General features: G+C 34.9%; 1 protein-coding gene across 1 annotated transcript in view; it reads left to right on the top strand.

Moving 5' to 3' along the window:
- ZBBX (zinc finger B-box domain containing) overlaps positions 1-15,462 on the top strand; it is a 101,299-nt gene that overhangs the window by 38,407 nt on the left and 47,430 nt on the right. Inside the window, exons 7-8 of the mRNA XM_045851774.1 lie at positions 6,525-6,683; positions 12,256-12,430. Of these exons, the coding sequence (XP_045707730.1) occupies positions 6,525-6,683; positions 12,256-12,430 (334 nt within the window). The remainder of the gene's footprint in view (positions 1-6,524; positions 6,684-12,255; positions 12,431-15,462) is intronic.

The following is a 15,462-nucleotide window of genomic DNA, read 5'->3' as shown; positions in this document are numbered from 1 at the left end:
TCTATTTTTTTCTCCACTTCTTTGTGATATCATTATATATATTATATCAATGTTACAAAGCCATGGTAGTATTAATGTTATTGCTGTATGTAATTTTATGCCCTTAAATATTTTCTTTAAATATTTAAAGAAAATAAATATTTAATCATCTTTTATATTACCCATATATTAATGTTCCTAGAGTTCTATCTTTCTTCTAGTGGATTTAATACCTTTCAGTCTTAAAACCTTTCTTTAGTATTCTTTTTAAGGCAGACCTGCTAGTAATGAATTATCTCTTACTTTGTCTACTTGGGAATGTCTTAATTTTTGCCTTTTTTTGAAGGATGGTTTGCTGAATATACAATTATTTCTGAAAGTTTTTTCTTTTAGCACTTTCTATCATTCCACTGCTTTCTGTTCCTCATTGTTTTCAGATGCAAAACCAGCTGATATTCATATTGGTGCATGCTTACATATGATGAGTTAGTTTTCTCTTGTTGCTTTCAAATTTTTCTGATTGTCTTTGGATTTCAGTAGTTTGTTTATAATATGTTTTGGTATGAATCTTTTTATGTTTATTTTCTGTGAAGTTTGGTGAGTATCTTGGCTTTTTAAAGTAATAATTTTCATCAAATATGAGAATTTGGGGGCATTTATTTCTAATTTTTGCTCATTTCCTTCCTTTGATACTTCCAGTAAATATATGTTGGATGCTTGTTGCTATTCCCTAGCTCTTTAAGGCTATGTTCATTTTCTTCAGTCTTTTCTTCTTTGATTTTCAAATTGGATGATTTATCTTGATCTATCATCAAGTTTATTGCATCATCTTCCATTTCACACCTTTTGTTCACCTATTTAGGTCATGCTTGAGAATTTTCATTAGGTTCACTGTAATCATTTCCATTTCTTAATCAGCCCTTCTATACTGATTCACAGGAACATCCCATTAGATGTTTGGCTGGTCTGCTGCTTTCCCCAACTGGCATCAAAACCTCGGTCTGTCAGACCTGTCGGTTTTCCCCATTCGTTTATAACCGAATTTTCTAGTTCATTGGCAATGCCATGGAAACTTCAAGATTCTGTCCTTTGCTGAAAATCAAGCACACTCCCTATTGAGCAAGACCAGGCTTGCCCTTGTTGCACTGATAGACTTGGGAGGGGAGATATGAAATACGAACAGCCCTATGCAAGAAGCCTTGCTCTTATTCACTAAAATCACAGCAGTTTTTCTTGAGTAAATACTCAATTTGTTGTTTGCTTTTAGTTGATTTCCTGAAATAGTCTTTAATAAAGTTATCTAATTTAATATTTGCTTTATGGAGATACAATTATTTACTGACTTCTTTATTATACGGAAGTTTGAAGATTAACTTCTGTCTGTTGAATTCAGTAGAAATTCTGTTTTCTGGATATTTGAACAATTTATCTTGCAAAGAAGTAGTATATTGTGATCTAAATAAAATGGTAGCAGTGATTTGATTGCATTACATGATGTTATCACTCTGCTAGGTGTTTTTCATTCAGGATGTATACGACGCAACAGCTCTGCAAGGTAACCATTGTCTTCATTTCACAGGTACAAACACTTAGACTCAGCGAGGTACATGACTTGCCCTGTTGTGCATTATTAGTAATGTCATTTATGTTACCTGCATTGACATTGACTTAGCTTAGGTATGATGAGCAAATGTTCAAATGGCATTTTTAGTCATTTTTATCTCAGAAAATCAGTTAAATTTGATCCAACCAAAATTTCTCAAGAAGTTAACGAGCATTAAGCAATGTCCTTTGCACTTTGCAGAAGTGTGAAGGACAGGGCTGCAGGGAGGAGAATTGAAAGAGGGCAATGTAAAACATTGTGTATAAGGCAGAAGAAAGTATGGTTCCCTCTCTCGAGGAATTCATGATCACAGTATTCAACCAATTGTAACAATCAACCTAATAAGTGTTTTCACACGATGATGCTCAAAGCTTAATGTGCATTCAGGTTACCTGTTAAATTACAATTACAGATTCTGATTCAGTGAGTCTGAATGGGACCTGACATTTTGTACTTTTAGAAAGTTTCCAGGTGACGGCGATGCTGCTGATTTATGGGTCACACATTATCCTTAATGTGTGGTATCGATGTAAGCAAGGATTTATAAGATCACACAGAAGATATATTAATTTTGCTATGGTTAGTTGAGGAAGAAAACTTTGTTCCAGAGAGATTAAATGATTTGCCCTTTAAAGCTATTTTTTTATAATGCAACTGGATGTATATTGGAACCAGATAGCATTTGATCTGAGCCTAAAATGATAAATAGAATCATAATAGGAACACTCACCTTTCCAAGTAGACAGGGAAACTTTGGCATGACATGGAAATAACACATTTATGTATGCTATTAATGGGAAACACCTTTTTAAAACAACCTTTATTTTTGCTAGTTTAAACAATATCTAGTTAGGCATAGTTTCCAAATATGAGGCTATACATTAGGGTAATGCTTGCTACATAAAAGGACCCCTTAATCTCAGTGTCTTAAAATGGTAAAAGTTTATTTTTTACTCACCTAAGAGTTCAATAGGGATGTATATTCTTAAGACATCTTCCCTCTTAAGAAATGATTTAGTGACTTTTACCTTACCATTTACTATATTTGATATGTTACTTCCAAGGTCACCATACATTTTTTTTTACCAAGCTTGCTGAACAGTAAACAGGGTAGAGAAGGCAGTCTGTTTGTTACCACCTTGCCATTGGAAGGGAAACTCATTGCTATTTCTCCCATGCAGCAAACTGTCACAGAACTCTATCAGATCCAAGGGGAGGACCTACCTAGGTGGAGAGATGTACCTAACAATTAGTTGTCAATTCTTCTCTGGAGTGAGTATGGGAGATTGGGTCTAGAGGACAGGAAACTGCAAGTTATTAACATGTATAATATATTTTTCACATAACAAGGAATCTATTAATATTATAAAATAGCATGTGATAGTACTGTAGTTTCTTTAAGATTTATTTATTTATTTATTTTTAGAGAGAGGAAATTTTTAGAGAGAGAGAAAGAGAGGGAGAGAAATATCAGTGTGTGGTTGCCTCTCATGTGTCACCTGCCGAGGACCTGGCCTGCAACCCAGGCATGTGCCCTGAATGGGAATCAAACTGGCAATGCTTTGGTTTGTGGTCCAGTGCTCAATCCACAGAGCCACACCAGCCAGGGCAGTACTGTGGTTTCTAATCTTATTGATTTTGTTAAATTATATACCTCTTTGTGAAGAGATGGATGGTTTAAGTTTGTTCTATAATTCTACTCTTAAAGAGTACTTTTAACTTGGTTGTTTGAAAGATAATTTTTTCAAAGTTCATGTTACCCCCTGAATCCCCCCAAATATGTAAATGAAAGAGAAGATGAGCAGAAGGGACATCTTTATTCCTTCAGTTTTCTAGTGCTTGCTGAAACATGAAAATAAGCAAAATAAATTAAAAACAAAATTTGAGCCTGGCTGGTGTAGCTCAGTGGATTGAGCGTGGGCTGTGAACCAAAGCATCGCAGGTTCTATTCCCAGTCAGGGCACGTGCCTGGGTTGCAGGCCATGGCCCCCAGCAATCGCACATTGGTGTTTCTCTCTCTCTTTCTCCCTCCTTTCCCTCTCTAAAAATAAGTAAATAAATCTTTTTAAAAATTTTTGAAAAATTTACCTTAGTTTCAAGAAATCAGAAATAAAGCACATTTTCTGTGTTACCATAATTCAGGAGGGGAAAGGATTAGGCTGGAAGAAGGAAAACCTTGCCTCTAAATCAAGCCCTGGCATTTTGTGTCCATTGGCTTTGACCTGAGCTTTGTGAGCTCGGGTTTTCTTGTCTAAGTAGTGGGGGATCAAAGTGTCTGCTCTCTCTCCTGAAATGACTATTTTAAGAATATGAAAAATAAGGTCAACATATACACTTTTAAAACCAAGGAAAGTGCTCTGGCTGGCATAGCTCAGTGGACTGAGTGTGGGCTGCGAACCAAAGTGTTGCAGGTTCAATTCCCAGTCAGGGTACATGCCTGGGTTGCAGCCATGACCCCCAGCAACCGCACATTAATGTTTCTCTCTCTCTCTCTTTCTCCTTCCCTTCCCTCTCTAAAAATAAATAAATAAAATCTTAAAAAAACAAGGAAAGTAATATTTAAATATATGATTTTCAGGAGAAAATTTATTTACCCTGAATTAACATAATGTTAAGATATCCAGATAACAGCATTCCATTTTATCAATTATCCATGATAGTTATATATTTTTTAGTAGTAAGCAATGTAAGAATAAAATCATTTTTTGGCCATTTCATATTCTTTTAAAATGCTCCCTTGAAATATCATAAAAATTGTTGTAACATTGATAGGAAGATTCATTGTAGGACAGGAATAATCTTTCTTTTGTGTGTAAATAAATATAGATACCTGCATGATAATTCTATCATAATTTTATATAAAATTAGTGTCATTTTTTATTTTGACATTTGATAAAATGAAAACTGGATATTTTAACTACTTTTGAAATCAACAGACCTTTATTTCCTGAAATTTAAAAATCAGGCTTAAATTGGACTATTCTGTTTAAAAAATATTTACTAAAAATATAGGTATTTCTGGGAGAATAAAGCACTACCATAGGCATAAATTTTTTTCTTTTCTTTTCTCTCACCTTCTTTTCATTTTTTCTTGTTAAACCAACTATGTATAGCTCCAATCAATAAATAATAAAATGCACCTCTCATTGTTATATGCTCATTATTTTAAAATTGTGGTAAAATCCACATAACATAAGTGTTCCCATCTTAATCATTTTTCAGTGTACAGTTCCACAGTGTTAAGTATAATGAGTAGTAAACAAACCATACAGATCTAACACACAGTATAATGAATATGCACAATAATGGGTTATAATTATGAATTTCTTAAAAAAAAAAGGGTCACATAGATCTAAATGGGCTTTTAGTTGACCATTGGAGACCTGGAGCAGATACCACAGGTCTGAATGTGCACAGTAATATATGTGCATGGGTCACATTAGCCATTTTTTGTATATAACTTACTGATTCAGTGTGAAGTAACACTAGTTAATTTGACATTTATAGATTTATTTCAGAATTGGATTGAATCCTAACAAATTTAAAAAAGGCCATGCTGGAAAGTTTCCATGTAATATTAGCTATTTAAATAGATAACTAGGTGAAAATTTAAAAATAGGAATATTTTCATTGAAAAGTACAAAAGGATTCTTGCTGATCCCTGCTGGAGGTTTCCTCCATTTTGAGGACATTTGCTAGGAAGTAAGACCTGCTGCTTTTGTTCATAACATGAGGCTCTCAGAGAGCCACTGAAGGACCTGCATCTTCCCCCAGAAATCATTCAGTTGAAGCTCAGATGGCATCCACAATCCTGCAGTGTCCTTGCGCAGACCAGAGTAGCTCTAATAGGAGACTCCTCAGAGAATAGGGCCTTCCTGAGATTTGCCTGTTCCTTTTCAGCCACTTAGAAGAAGGCATGTGTAAAGGTTTTTTGAATTACATTTCTCAATCATTTATTTTACTTCTGGAATCCTTCTGCTCCCTCCCCACCACACATCCTATTTTCACCACATGTTATTTCCCAGGCACGATGGTAGCCATTCCAAGATTTAAGAAGACATATTTTATTATGTGAGCTTATGTGCTATCACAGAATAGTTAGATACCAAAAGATGATATAAAATCAGTACTGTACATGTTGGTAGAGATCTACCCAGGATTGAAGAGGTTACAGAGAGTGGGCGCCCCACAGGCTGGGAAAGAAAGACAGGGAAAGTTTCCTAGACATGACAGTAACTTGGGACAAGGCCAGGAAGAGAAGGGGAAGTCTGCTAGGCAAAGAAGATAGTAGAGGATGAGGGCCTTCCTGATAACTGAAACTCAGCAAAGGCACGACATGCGGAGAAACTTGGCGTGCACTGGGGAGCTACAGGTAGACACACTTCCTGATCTGCACTTTTTAGATAGTTAATATGTTCTAAAGATGTTTTTATCACCAAGGAATACTTACCACTGCTTATTCAGGCTTCTACTAGATTAGCTATATTTAGTTCTTTGGCCGTGGTGTGCGTAAAATAACATCTATTTGTTTGGGGTTGACGTAGTGGGAAGGCTATGAGTCAGAATTATATACTCCTGGGGTCACTTCCCAGCTCTGCCACCCACTCATTATGTTACCAAGGACAGATTAGTAAAACACTCAGAGCTTTTGTTTCTTTACCCTGAAACAGAGGTAAAAATAGTTACACCATACAGTTGACTTTAGGATTAAATAACATATTTTTAAGACAGTTAAAATAGTATGAGTCCAAACTAGACCCTCAAAAGATTGGCAGCTTTTACTATTATATTGGTTGGTGTAAATGTCAATTTGTATTTTTAAATATTAAATAAAACATTGAATTTAGTAGTCATAGAATAACAAAAATATTATTTTTTGTGTCTAAGTTACTGAGGATTATATATTAGGCTTTTAAGTCATGTTTTGTTTCTTTTTTAACAGGCAAAATCTCAAATATCAACCAATGTATTGGATGTTGCCCATCAGTTTATAAAGGAAATTAATCCCAATGAACCCAAAAGAGAAAATCACTCTACAAAAGAGGCTAGTAAAATCCAGCATAAACCTCAATCACCTCTTCTGCAGGGGATTAGCTCTGAGGTAAGCAGAAGGAAATATAATAGACATTTTCTGTCATATATGATCATGGAGATTGTCATGCATATACTTAACTGGAGATCTTAATTTTGCAGATTATTTTACCACACTGTTGTTTAATATGAATTTGTTTTTTATTTATCAAAAACCTCTTGACTATAAAGATCCCTTTAAGAGATTGCTTTGATTCCACTGAACACTGATTTTTTGATGAATGATCTTTTGCCCATGTGGCTTTCTGGGCATTTCTACCATGTCAGGAAATAAATGAGTATTTGAGGAACATAAAAGTAGATAACACAGTGCAATATAATGATTTTATATTAATCAGAACTTCAGACAGGCTAAAAATACAAAATCTTGCCAAATGTTTTGGTGACAGTAAATCTCTCAGTTGTTTAAAATTGGATTTATGACAAATGTTGGTGGTTATTGAGATTGATTACTGATCCCACAATGTATGAGATAAGTTTTCACCAGCTCATGTCCATATTTTTATAATAGACTTGTTATATTGATTTTTAGCAAAGGACAAACTTCCTCAGATTTTGATCTATGTGGTAATCTTTATTCTTTTAGATGTCACTCACCTTTTCATTGCAGTTCAGAAATAGTGTATAACTTGCCCAAAGTCACACAGCTTGTTACTTGGTGACAGAGTGAGGCTTGAACTTCATCAGCCTGTTGAGTTCCATGCTCATAGAATATAAAAGAAAACATGCTCTATGTTAGTGGGACCTCTTTTCAGCAGAGGAACTATGCTTGGATTGTCCAGGAAAGTCAGCATATTTGAATGGATTTCATGTTCTAATAGACCCGCCATGGGTGTTTGTGAGGAATCGCTGAACAAGTCAAAACCTCTTGGTTATAATAATAATGTATTGAAGACTGAAAATGTGCCAGACACTGTACTAAATATTTCACCTGTAATATCTACTCTGTTTTTTCTTAATTCTTTATTCTAGATGATAAAATAATGGCAAAAATCAATTTTTGTAAAGCACCCAAGGAATTATTGATAGTGGAATTTATAGTTGAATCCAGATTTTCTGATTTCAAATTACTTGCTTTTAACCACTACTCAAAGACTGTGGTTTAAGATTGTTCCTTCATGCCTATCATTTTATCTAATTTATCCTATAGGTAATAATAGTGGTAAATCAACAACTAACACTTATTAAACACTTGATACTAGGCATTATGCTTAATTATTTATCTGCCTTATCTTACTCAGTAATCACAATAACCATATGTTTTGCATTATTATTACTTCACTTAACTGATAGGGACAGTGGAGGTGAAGTAAGTAGCCCTACTGAAAAACTATAGAGTTTATTGCTTTGCCTAGACTTCTAATCCCTACGATAAATACTTTCTCTTGTCCACATAAGTAACTGATGTATAGAACCTCCACCCCTTGTCTTAAGAGCCTTTAATCAGTGGTTTCATTTAGGAGTATATATTTAATCAACTAGAGAAATGTTAGAGAAACACACAGAAATGAATTCAGTACCTCTGTGGGTTGGGTCCAGATGTGAGGGTTTAACACCTGCTCAGTGATTCTGGTGAATATTCTTGGTTGGGAGTCCCTGCTATTGACTCTCAGATGCGCACCTGTCTGTAGTGCACGCACTGAAGAGATGTCCCCTCACCTGTGTGTGTGGTACTCTTTTGTGTTGAAGAGCAGTGGTTCTCCAACTGTAATGAGCATCAGAAAGAGTGGCTGTGTATTCCTGGTTTGCCTCTCAAATTTTGATTTTTTCCACATGTGGGTTCCAGCCCAGGAATCCCATTTTTAATTAGCCTACCTAGCAATTCCAAAGCCTGGAAGGGTCAAAATGGAGCTAATGCCTAATATCTGTCTTAGGACTTTGCTTATGGATTCAGGCCACTGGACATCCTCTGAAAAGGGTGCACTTATTGAGAGAGCTTTGAAATACTGGCCCTCATTTTCTTATAGCTTTCATAACTTCTAGCTGTTTGCTTAGTCGTTTTGATCCTCTGTTTCTTCTTCCTGAAAGTGGGGATATGTGAGTAAAACCAGAATTATCTTCTGGAGGGTGTGCCCCTTGTAGTATAGGCTTCCTGCCAAGTGAAGTGTTCTAGGAACCCATCTCTTTCAGTGTACCAACTGGTAGTGTTGTGAGAGGCTGCGTTTGGTTTCAGGGAGTTTTTTTTTAAGACTCTTTCAATGTGTTTGCCCATTTACTGAAGGCTGATTTATGGGTGTACCTGCCTATACCGTGCTGAGTTTTCCACAGTTTTTGACCAAAAACAGCATGACCCCACGACCCATCCTCTCCACTCACTCCATTTCACACCAAATGACTTTTTTTTGCTTGTCTGTTTCCCTGGATGAAAAAAAAAATCCTCAAATGGAAACATTTTGCCAATGTGGAAGAGGTGAAACAAAAAAATGGCAGAAGTACTGGCATCAAAATAGAAGAATTCAAAACTGTTCTGAGCAGTGGGAAAAAAATGTCTTTATAGGTGTATTGTATCAAATGAAGACTACTTTGAAAGTGGCTGAAGTTTAAACATGTAAGAATAAATACATAATTTTTCATAAATAAATTCCATTTTTGGGTCTCCCATACACACACACACACACACACACACACACACACACACATGTCTGTATATATGCATATATGTGTATATGTGTATATGTGCACACACATATTTATACATATGCATAGGTATATATATGTATATACATTTAAAAAGTGGGATAAACATATCTTGCAGGGAAGGATATCATTTGGCCCATAGGGGTAATGTTGTACAGTACTGCTTCTTCACATTTTCCAGCCTTTTCAGAATTGGGCAGGGTCATGTTGGGCACTGAGTGGAAGTGACATATGACAGTTCTGGGCTGCAACAATTAAGAGCCAAAGCACAATCCACTGGCTTTTTCCTATCCTGCCACCACTATGTGGAAGTCAAGTAATCCAAAGGCATAGCTATAAAATGCAAACATCTTATGTCAGTGATTTATTGATTAGAAAGGAGCTGCCCCGCAGAACTCCTGGAATAACTGCAAACTTAAACCATTTTATACTAAACACTGAGTTTTTGATGCTTCTTCCTTAGTGCAGTATACATGCATGTACATGCATACACTCACACGTTACTTACCGGATACCCGTAATTACCTTCCAACATACTTCTAAAACTCAGTATTTTCAAACCAAGTTCACTATTTCTCCTCCACAACCTATAGATATTACTGTTGGCATCAGCCTATCTTCCAGCTTCCCACGCTGACAAGAACAGTTATTCTCTGTAGTCCTTTTTCTTCCGCCTCTGCACACCCACTCAGTTAGGGTGTCCCGTGCAGTCTACCATCTAAAAACTCTCTTTAATGTTTGGCCATTTCTATTCTTATTGTTATCCCAAATACTGAAGTTAGGTTTTAAAGTAAAAAAAGGTTTATAGAGTGAAAATTTCATTTCATTCTCTCCCCTTCTAAAAATCAATAATGTTTCCAATTTTGTATGTAATTATTGAAACCAATAAATATCACTTTGCTTTGCATATTGCTCTTCAAACATGCCTTCTAAACCTATCAAAATATTTTGATATCTTTAAAAGGACATTCTAAAGCCTCATTCTATATAGTGGCTGTTAAAGACTTCATTTTTTGGACTTTTAAAAATCTGATTTCCACAGATAAGCATTTACACTGTTTCAGTTTTTGCCAGTACAAGCTGTAGTATAAAGAATAATTTGGAAAAATGTTGTTTGTCATAAATATGTATATTTACGTAATAAATTCCTGAAATTACTAAGTGAAGGGCGTTATGCATGTGTAATGTTGATATTTCCAAATGGCTGAAACATTTTTGTTGGTTTCCTTGCATCCATACTCACTATTCTCTGACTTCTCTCTTTCCCACAAAATTCTGTGGAACTCTTCAGTGGCTTTGTGTTTCCAATAACTTTAAGCCTAATTTACTCTGTGTGGCAGGCAAGATTCTTCAAGATCTTCCCCTGTTTGTCTTTCTACTCTTTATATTTTTTTCATATCCCACTTTTCACTATAACAGTATAAACTACTTATGTTTTCATGCGTTTGTGCTTTTTGACTCCCTGTCTTAATCTATGTTTCACTCCCTCTCTGGTGTCCTGCCCCTGCCACTGTCTGCCCGTAGAGTTCTTATTCATCTGAGTTCAATATCTGCTCCGCTCACCTGTTTCTGTTGTGGCCTTATTAACCCGTGTTTCTGTGGCCAACAACTAGCATGATGTCTGGCAGGTTCTCAGACCCTTTTTCTTTATATTAAAATTTTTATACACTTATTTAATGATCTTCTCTCAATTGTACTCTAACAATCTGCATGTTTACCTTTCAATTAAGGACTGAACATAAACATAAAACATTCTACTCTTGTATCTAGAAGATATGCGATGGAGTTTAGCACTTGGATATCAGTATAGGTAATTCACATTTAATAATTCCACATTGGTGTGGAATTTATCTTTCTTTAGTTTCCTAACTTGGATGTTTTCTGTGATTCGGTGAATAACTGCCAAATCCTACCTGTCTTTTCTTTTGTGTGTTCACAGTGGGTCTATATTTTGTACTGAATTCATCCTTTCCCCATCATTATGCTAAGAAGCAGGCATTGTTTCATATGCATTTATTTATTCATTTGTTCAACTAACATTATGAGTACCCCTTTGTGCCAGGCATAGCTCTGGGCACTGAGGGGAAAAATGCCCTGATTTTTTTTACATTCCAACGGGGAGAGGAATACAGTAAACAAATAAACATGTAGAGAAATTCACAAAGAGATGTTATTTCAAGAAAAATAAAGCAGATAAGGGATTGTGAAGAGTGTGTGTGGGAAGAGTCTATATTCTTAAGGTCACTAGCTGGGTCATCTCTTACTCTCTGAGTAGGTGACATCTCAGTGGAGACAGAAGGAAATTCTTGGAATGGCCGTGTGGAGATACGGAGAAGGTTCATTCCTTCCAGTCTTTGGGTACAGCTAGTGCAAGGCCCCATTGCGGCAGTGTACAGTGTGGGTTCCCAGAACCACAAGAATTTAAGTTTGGCTGGAGCAGGGTGAGTGAAGGGGAGAATAGAAGGAAATGAAGTAGAAGACAGGGAGTATGAGGTTGTGAAACCTCTTGTAAGTCCTAGTAGGACCTGGGGGCTTCATAGAGAGTCATTGGAAGGTTTTGAGCAGAGGCCTGACATGGTCAGACTGACATGTTGTAAAACGGCTCTTTCTGCTCTGGGGAGCTTGCAGGAGCAGGAGATTGGAGAAGTAGGAGGGTCACACACAAGGCTCTTGTCACTTCCCAGGGAAAACACTAGTGAGTGACAAAATGATAAATCCTCAGTTCTGTAGGCTCCAGTTTTAATACCTTCTGAAAAGACCATTTATGATTGCTGATACACAGCTGTAAAAAAATGAGTAAAGCATGTAAAGAAGCACAACTTTAAAACATTCTATTTTGAGTTAAAAAATGTGTGATTTATAATGCCTCACAATTAATGCTACGTGCATTTTAAGATACAGAATATTTAGAAAAGCATACTTAGATACATTTTTAATTGGTTTAGATGGAAGTTTCAACAACACAAAAAGGAGAACGTACAGACCCAAGAGATAGGCTTCTGTGTGAAGGGTCATTCGATGAAGAAGCTTCTGCCCAGTCCTTTCAGGAAGTTTTAAAGGAATGGAGAACTGGACATCATTCTAAAAATGAGAAGCAGAACTCACCTGCAGCAAAACCAGGTATTGTTATTTTTATAAAATGAATGTTGTGAAATAAAGCAGAACTTACTTATCTCCATTCCCTATGAATATAAATGTGATGTTCAAAACTATTAACATTGGGATAGCAGTTTGATATAACTTCTCAAAATAATATTCACTGTATGACCACTGGCTAGTGGTTTATAGAGTGGTTTATATTTATAGAAACCCTGCATTGGGAACTGGGGATGTTTGTGCTTGTTTCCTATGTAAATTCAGGCTCTCAGATGAATAGAGAATTGGTTTCTTTCAGCTCTCCTTCTCCTAGCAGAAGGTTTTTGTCAGGAAAACTATTTCTTTATTGGATTGTAATTACAACACATGAAACAGGAGGGTCAGTGAGGTAGGGAAAGAAATAATTTTTTTATATGTGTCTTGAAAAATATGTTTCAAATGCTGCCATGAACTTCAGGGGAGAATTGATTTGTCTTCTGTTTTCCAAGAAATACTTCCTGTATTTATTTTTCTTTGATGATTTTCACACCTATTTCCTAGACGCTGAAGAACTGGATGACTGAAGTGTACAGTATCTTTGCCTTGAGTTTCTCAGTATCTCTTGAGGAATATCATACTTGTAAAAGTATTTGATTTATTAATTTTATTACTCAGAATCTTGTAAGGACTTCCAGTTGCTTTTCATTAAAAATAAAGTGTTAGATAATAAATTTCAATAATGTATCTTAGTTGACAGCATCCAACTTTATTATTTTTATTTTATCATTTTTCAGTGGGGACTCTCCTTATTATTCATTCTTTATAACTCAGCACAATTTCTAACATCAAGGTATCACATACCATCTTCCCATTAGAACTGGATTTTTACTAAATATATTTCTCTCCTTGAAATATTTTTTCTTACATTTTTCTGATGCATTAATTTTGTTCATATTTCTAAGATTCTATTTGTATGCTTTCTTTATTATGTGCCTCAATATAATGTTCATTGACTATGTTTTATGTACTTTTTATTTTAACTTTCATACTTTGATGTACTTTTTACTTTTCTGCTTTGAAAGAGACTAAGTCTTTCATAGAAATATCTTTCTGATTGTCCACTTGAAAGACATAGGATTTAAAGCAAAAGGACTGACTTGATAAATCAGATTAGGTCAGGGAAGTCCAAAAATCATTTAAATTAAAAAAATTATTTTTCAGTTACATTTTATGTTCAGTATTAATTAGTATTAATTTCAGGTTGTACAGCATAGAAAATCATATACTTTACAAAGTGTTCCCCCTGATATTTCCAGTACCCACGTGGCACCACACATAGTTATTACAATATTATTGACTATATTTGTTATGCTGTATTTTATATTCCCATGACTATTTTGTAACTACCAGTTTATACTCTTAATTCCATCACCTTTTCCATTCAGTTCTCCAACCCTGCTCCCCTCTGGCAACTATCAGTCTGTCCTCTGTGTGTGTAAGTCTGTTTCCATTTTGTGAGAAATCATACAGTATTTGTCTTTCTCTGATTCATTTACTTCACTTACTATAATACTCTATAGATCCATTTATGCAAATGGTAAGATTTCATTCCTTTTTATGACCAAGTAATATTTCATTATACATATGTGTAGCACAATTTTTTATCCAATCATCTATTGATGAACACTTGGGTTGCTTTCATATCTTGGCTATTGTAAATTATACTGCAATGAACATAAGGGTGAATATACTCTTTTGAATTAGTGTGTTGGTTTTCTTCAGGTATATACTCAAAAATAGAATCACTAGGTCATTAGATAATTCCGTTTTTAATTTTTTGATCATTCTCCATGCTGTTTTCATTGTGGCTACACCAGTCTGCATTCCCACCAACAGTGCATGAGGGTTTCCTTTTCTCCACATTCTTAGCACAAGCCGTTGTTCATGGATTTTCTGATGACAGCCATTTTGACAAGTTTAAAGTGATATCTCATTGTAGAGAAACTATTTTAAAACATTGTCTCTTATAGTAAAAATAACTAAATTATAAAATCAATATCATGATTATTTTTAATGACTTGATTATAACAAAAAAGTTACCAAGAAGAAAATATAAATAACCTAATCTTACAATATGGTGGTAGCCAGTGTTAGCATGTTGGTAAATATTTTTCGACAGACACGGTTACACACACAGGAGCATATGTGAGGTAACACTATATATGCTATTTGTTAACTATTTACTTAGATTGTGTTGTGGACACCTTTTGATATAAATGCCTATATTGAATACATCATTATTTATAATTGTTGCATAGTATTCTGTATGCCATGATTTACTTAATCAGGACTTTACTGGTGGATATTTTGTTCCTAATTCTCACTATTATAACAAAAGTTATGATGACCATCTTAGCTTTTTATGTACTTGTATAATTGCCTTAAAATACATTTCTAAATGTAGAACTGTTGTATCAGTGTTGATTTATTTTGTGAAATTTTGATGAATATAATCAAATTGTCTTGTAAAAAAATTGCTGTTACTTTTATGTCTATTACCAATGTGAGATGACTTATTTCCCCATATTTTCTAGTCCCTTAACTTTAGCTAATTTGATGGACATTAAATGTTTATCATTTAGCTGGATTTTTCTGTTTACTTGTGAAATATAATTGGCTATTTTAATTTTTTGGTAAATAGATTTTGTTCTTATTATTTGCTATTATTTAGGTATAAGTAGTATTTTAAACATTAGGGTTATAAAGGATTCCTTTCTTGTAATCAGTTCTTTCAACAAATAATGTATTCTTTCAACAAATAATGAGTACACATTATATGCTCTGTGGGAAAGTGATGTGCAAAAGCAGTCACAATCTATTCTGGAACTTGTAGTCGAGTAGAGGTGACAAAATCAATCAAATGACCCGCATAAGCTGGAGAAGTGCCAAAGCCTGCACCAAGTGAAAATTACCATCCACTGAAGAAGTTGCAGTATCTTGTCGATTTGTATCACGTAAGTCTGTGAAGAAAGCAGAGGAAGAGATTTTTAGGAGTGTTAGATTAAGGAAAATAACAA

The sequence above is a fragment of the Phyllostomus hastatus genome, unplaced genomic scaffold (assembly GCF_019186645.2).
Source record: "Phyllostomus hastatus isolate PE091 unplaced genomic scaffold, TTU_PhHast_1.1 phas_contig_86, whole genome shotgun sequence".
NCBI classification, from domain to species: Eukaryota; Metazoa; Chordata; class Mammalia; order Chiroptera; family Phyllostomidae; genus Phyllostomus; species Phyllostomus hastatus.
The sequence above is the reverse complement of the archived record's forward strand: the minus strand, read 5'-3'. Positions and strand labels throughout refer to the sequence as shown.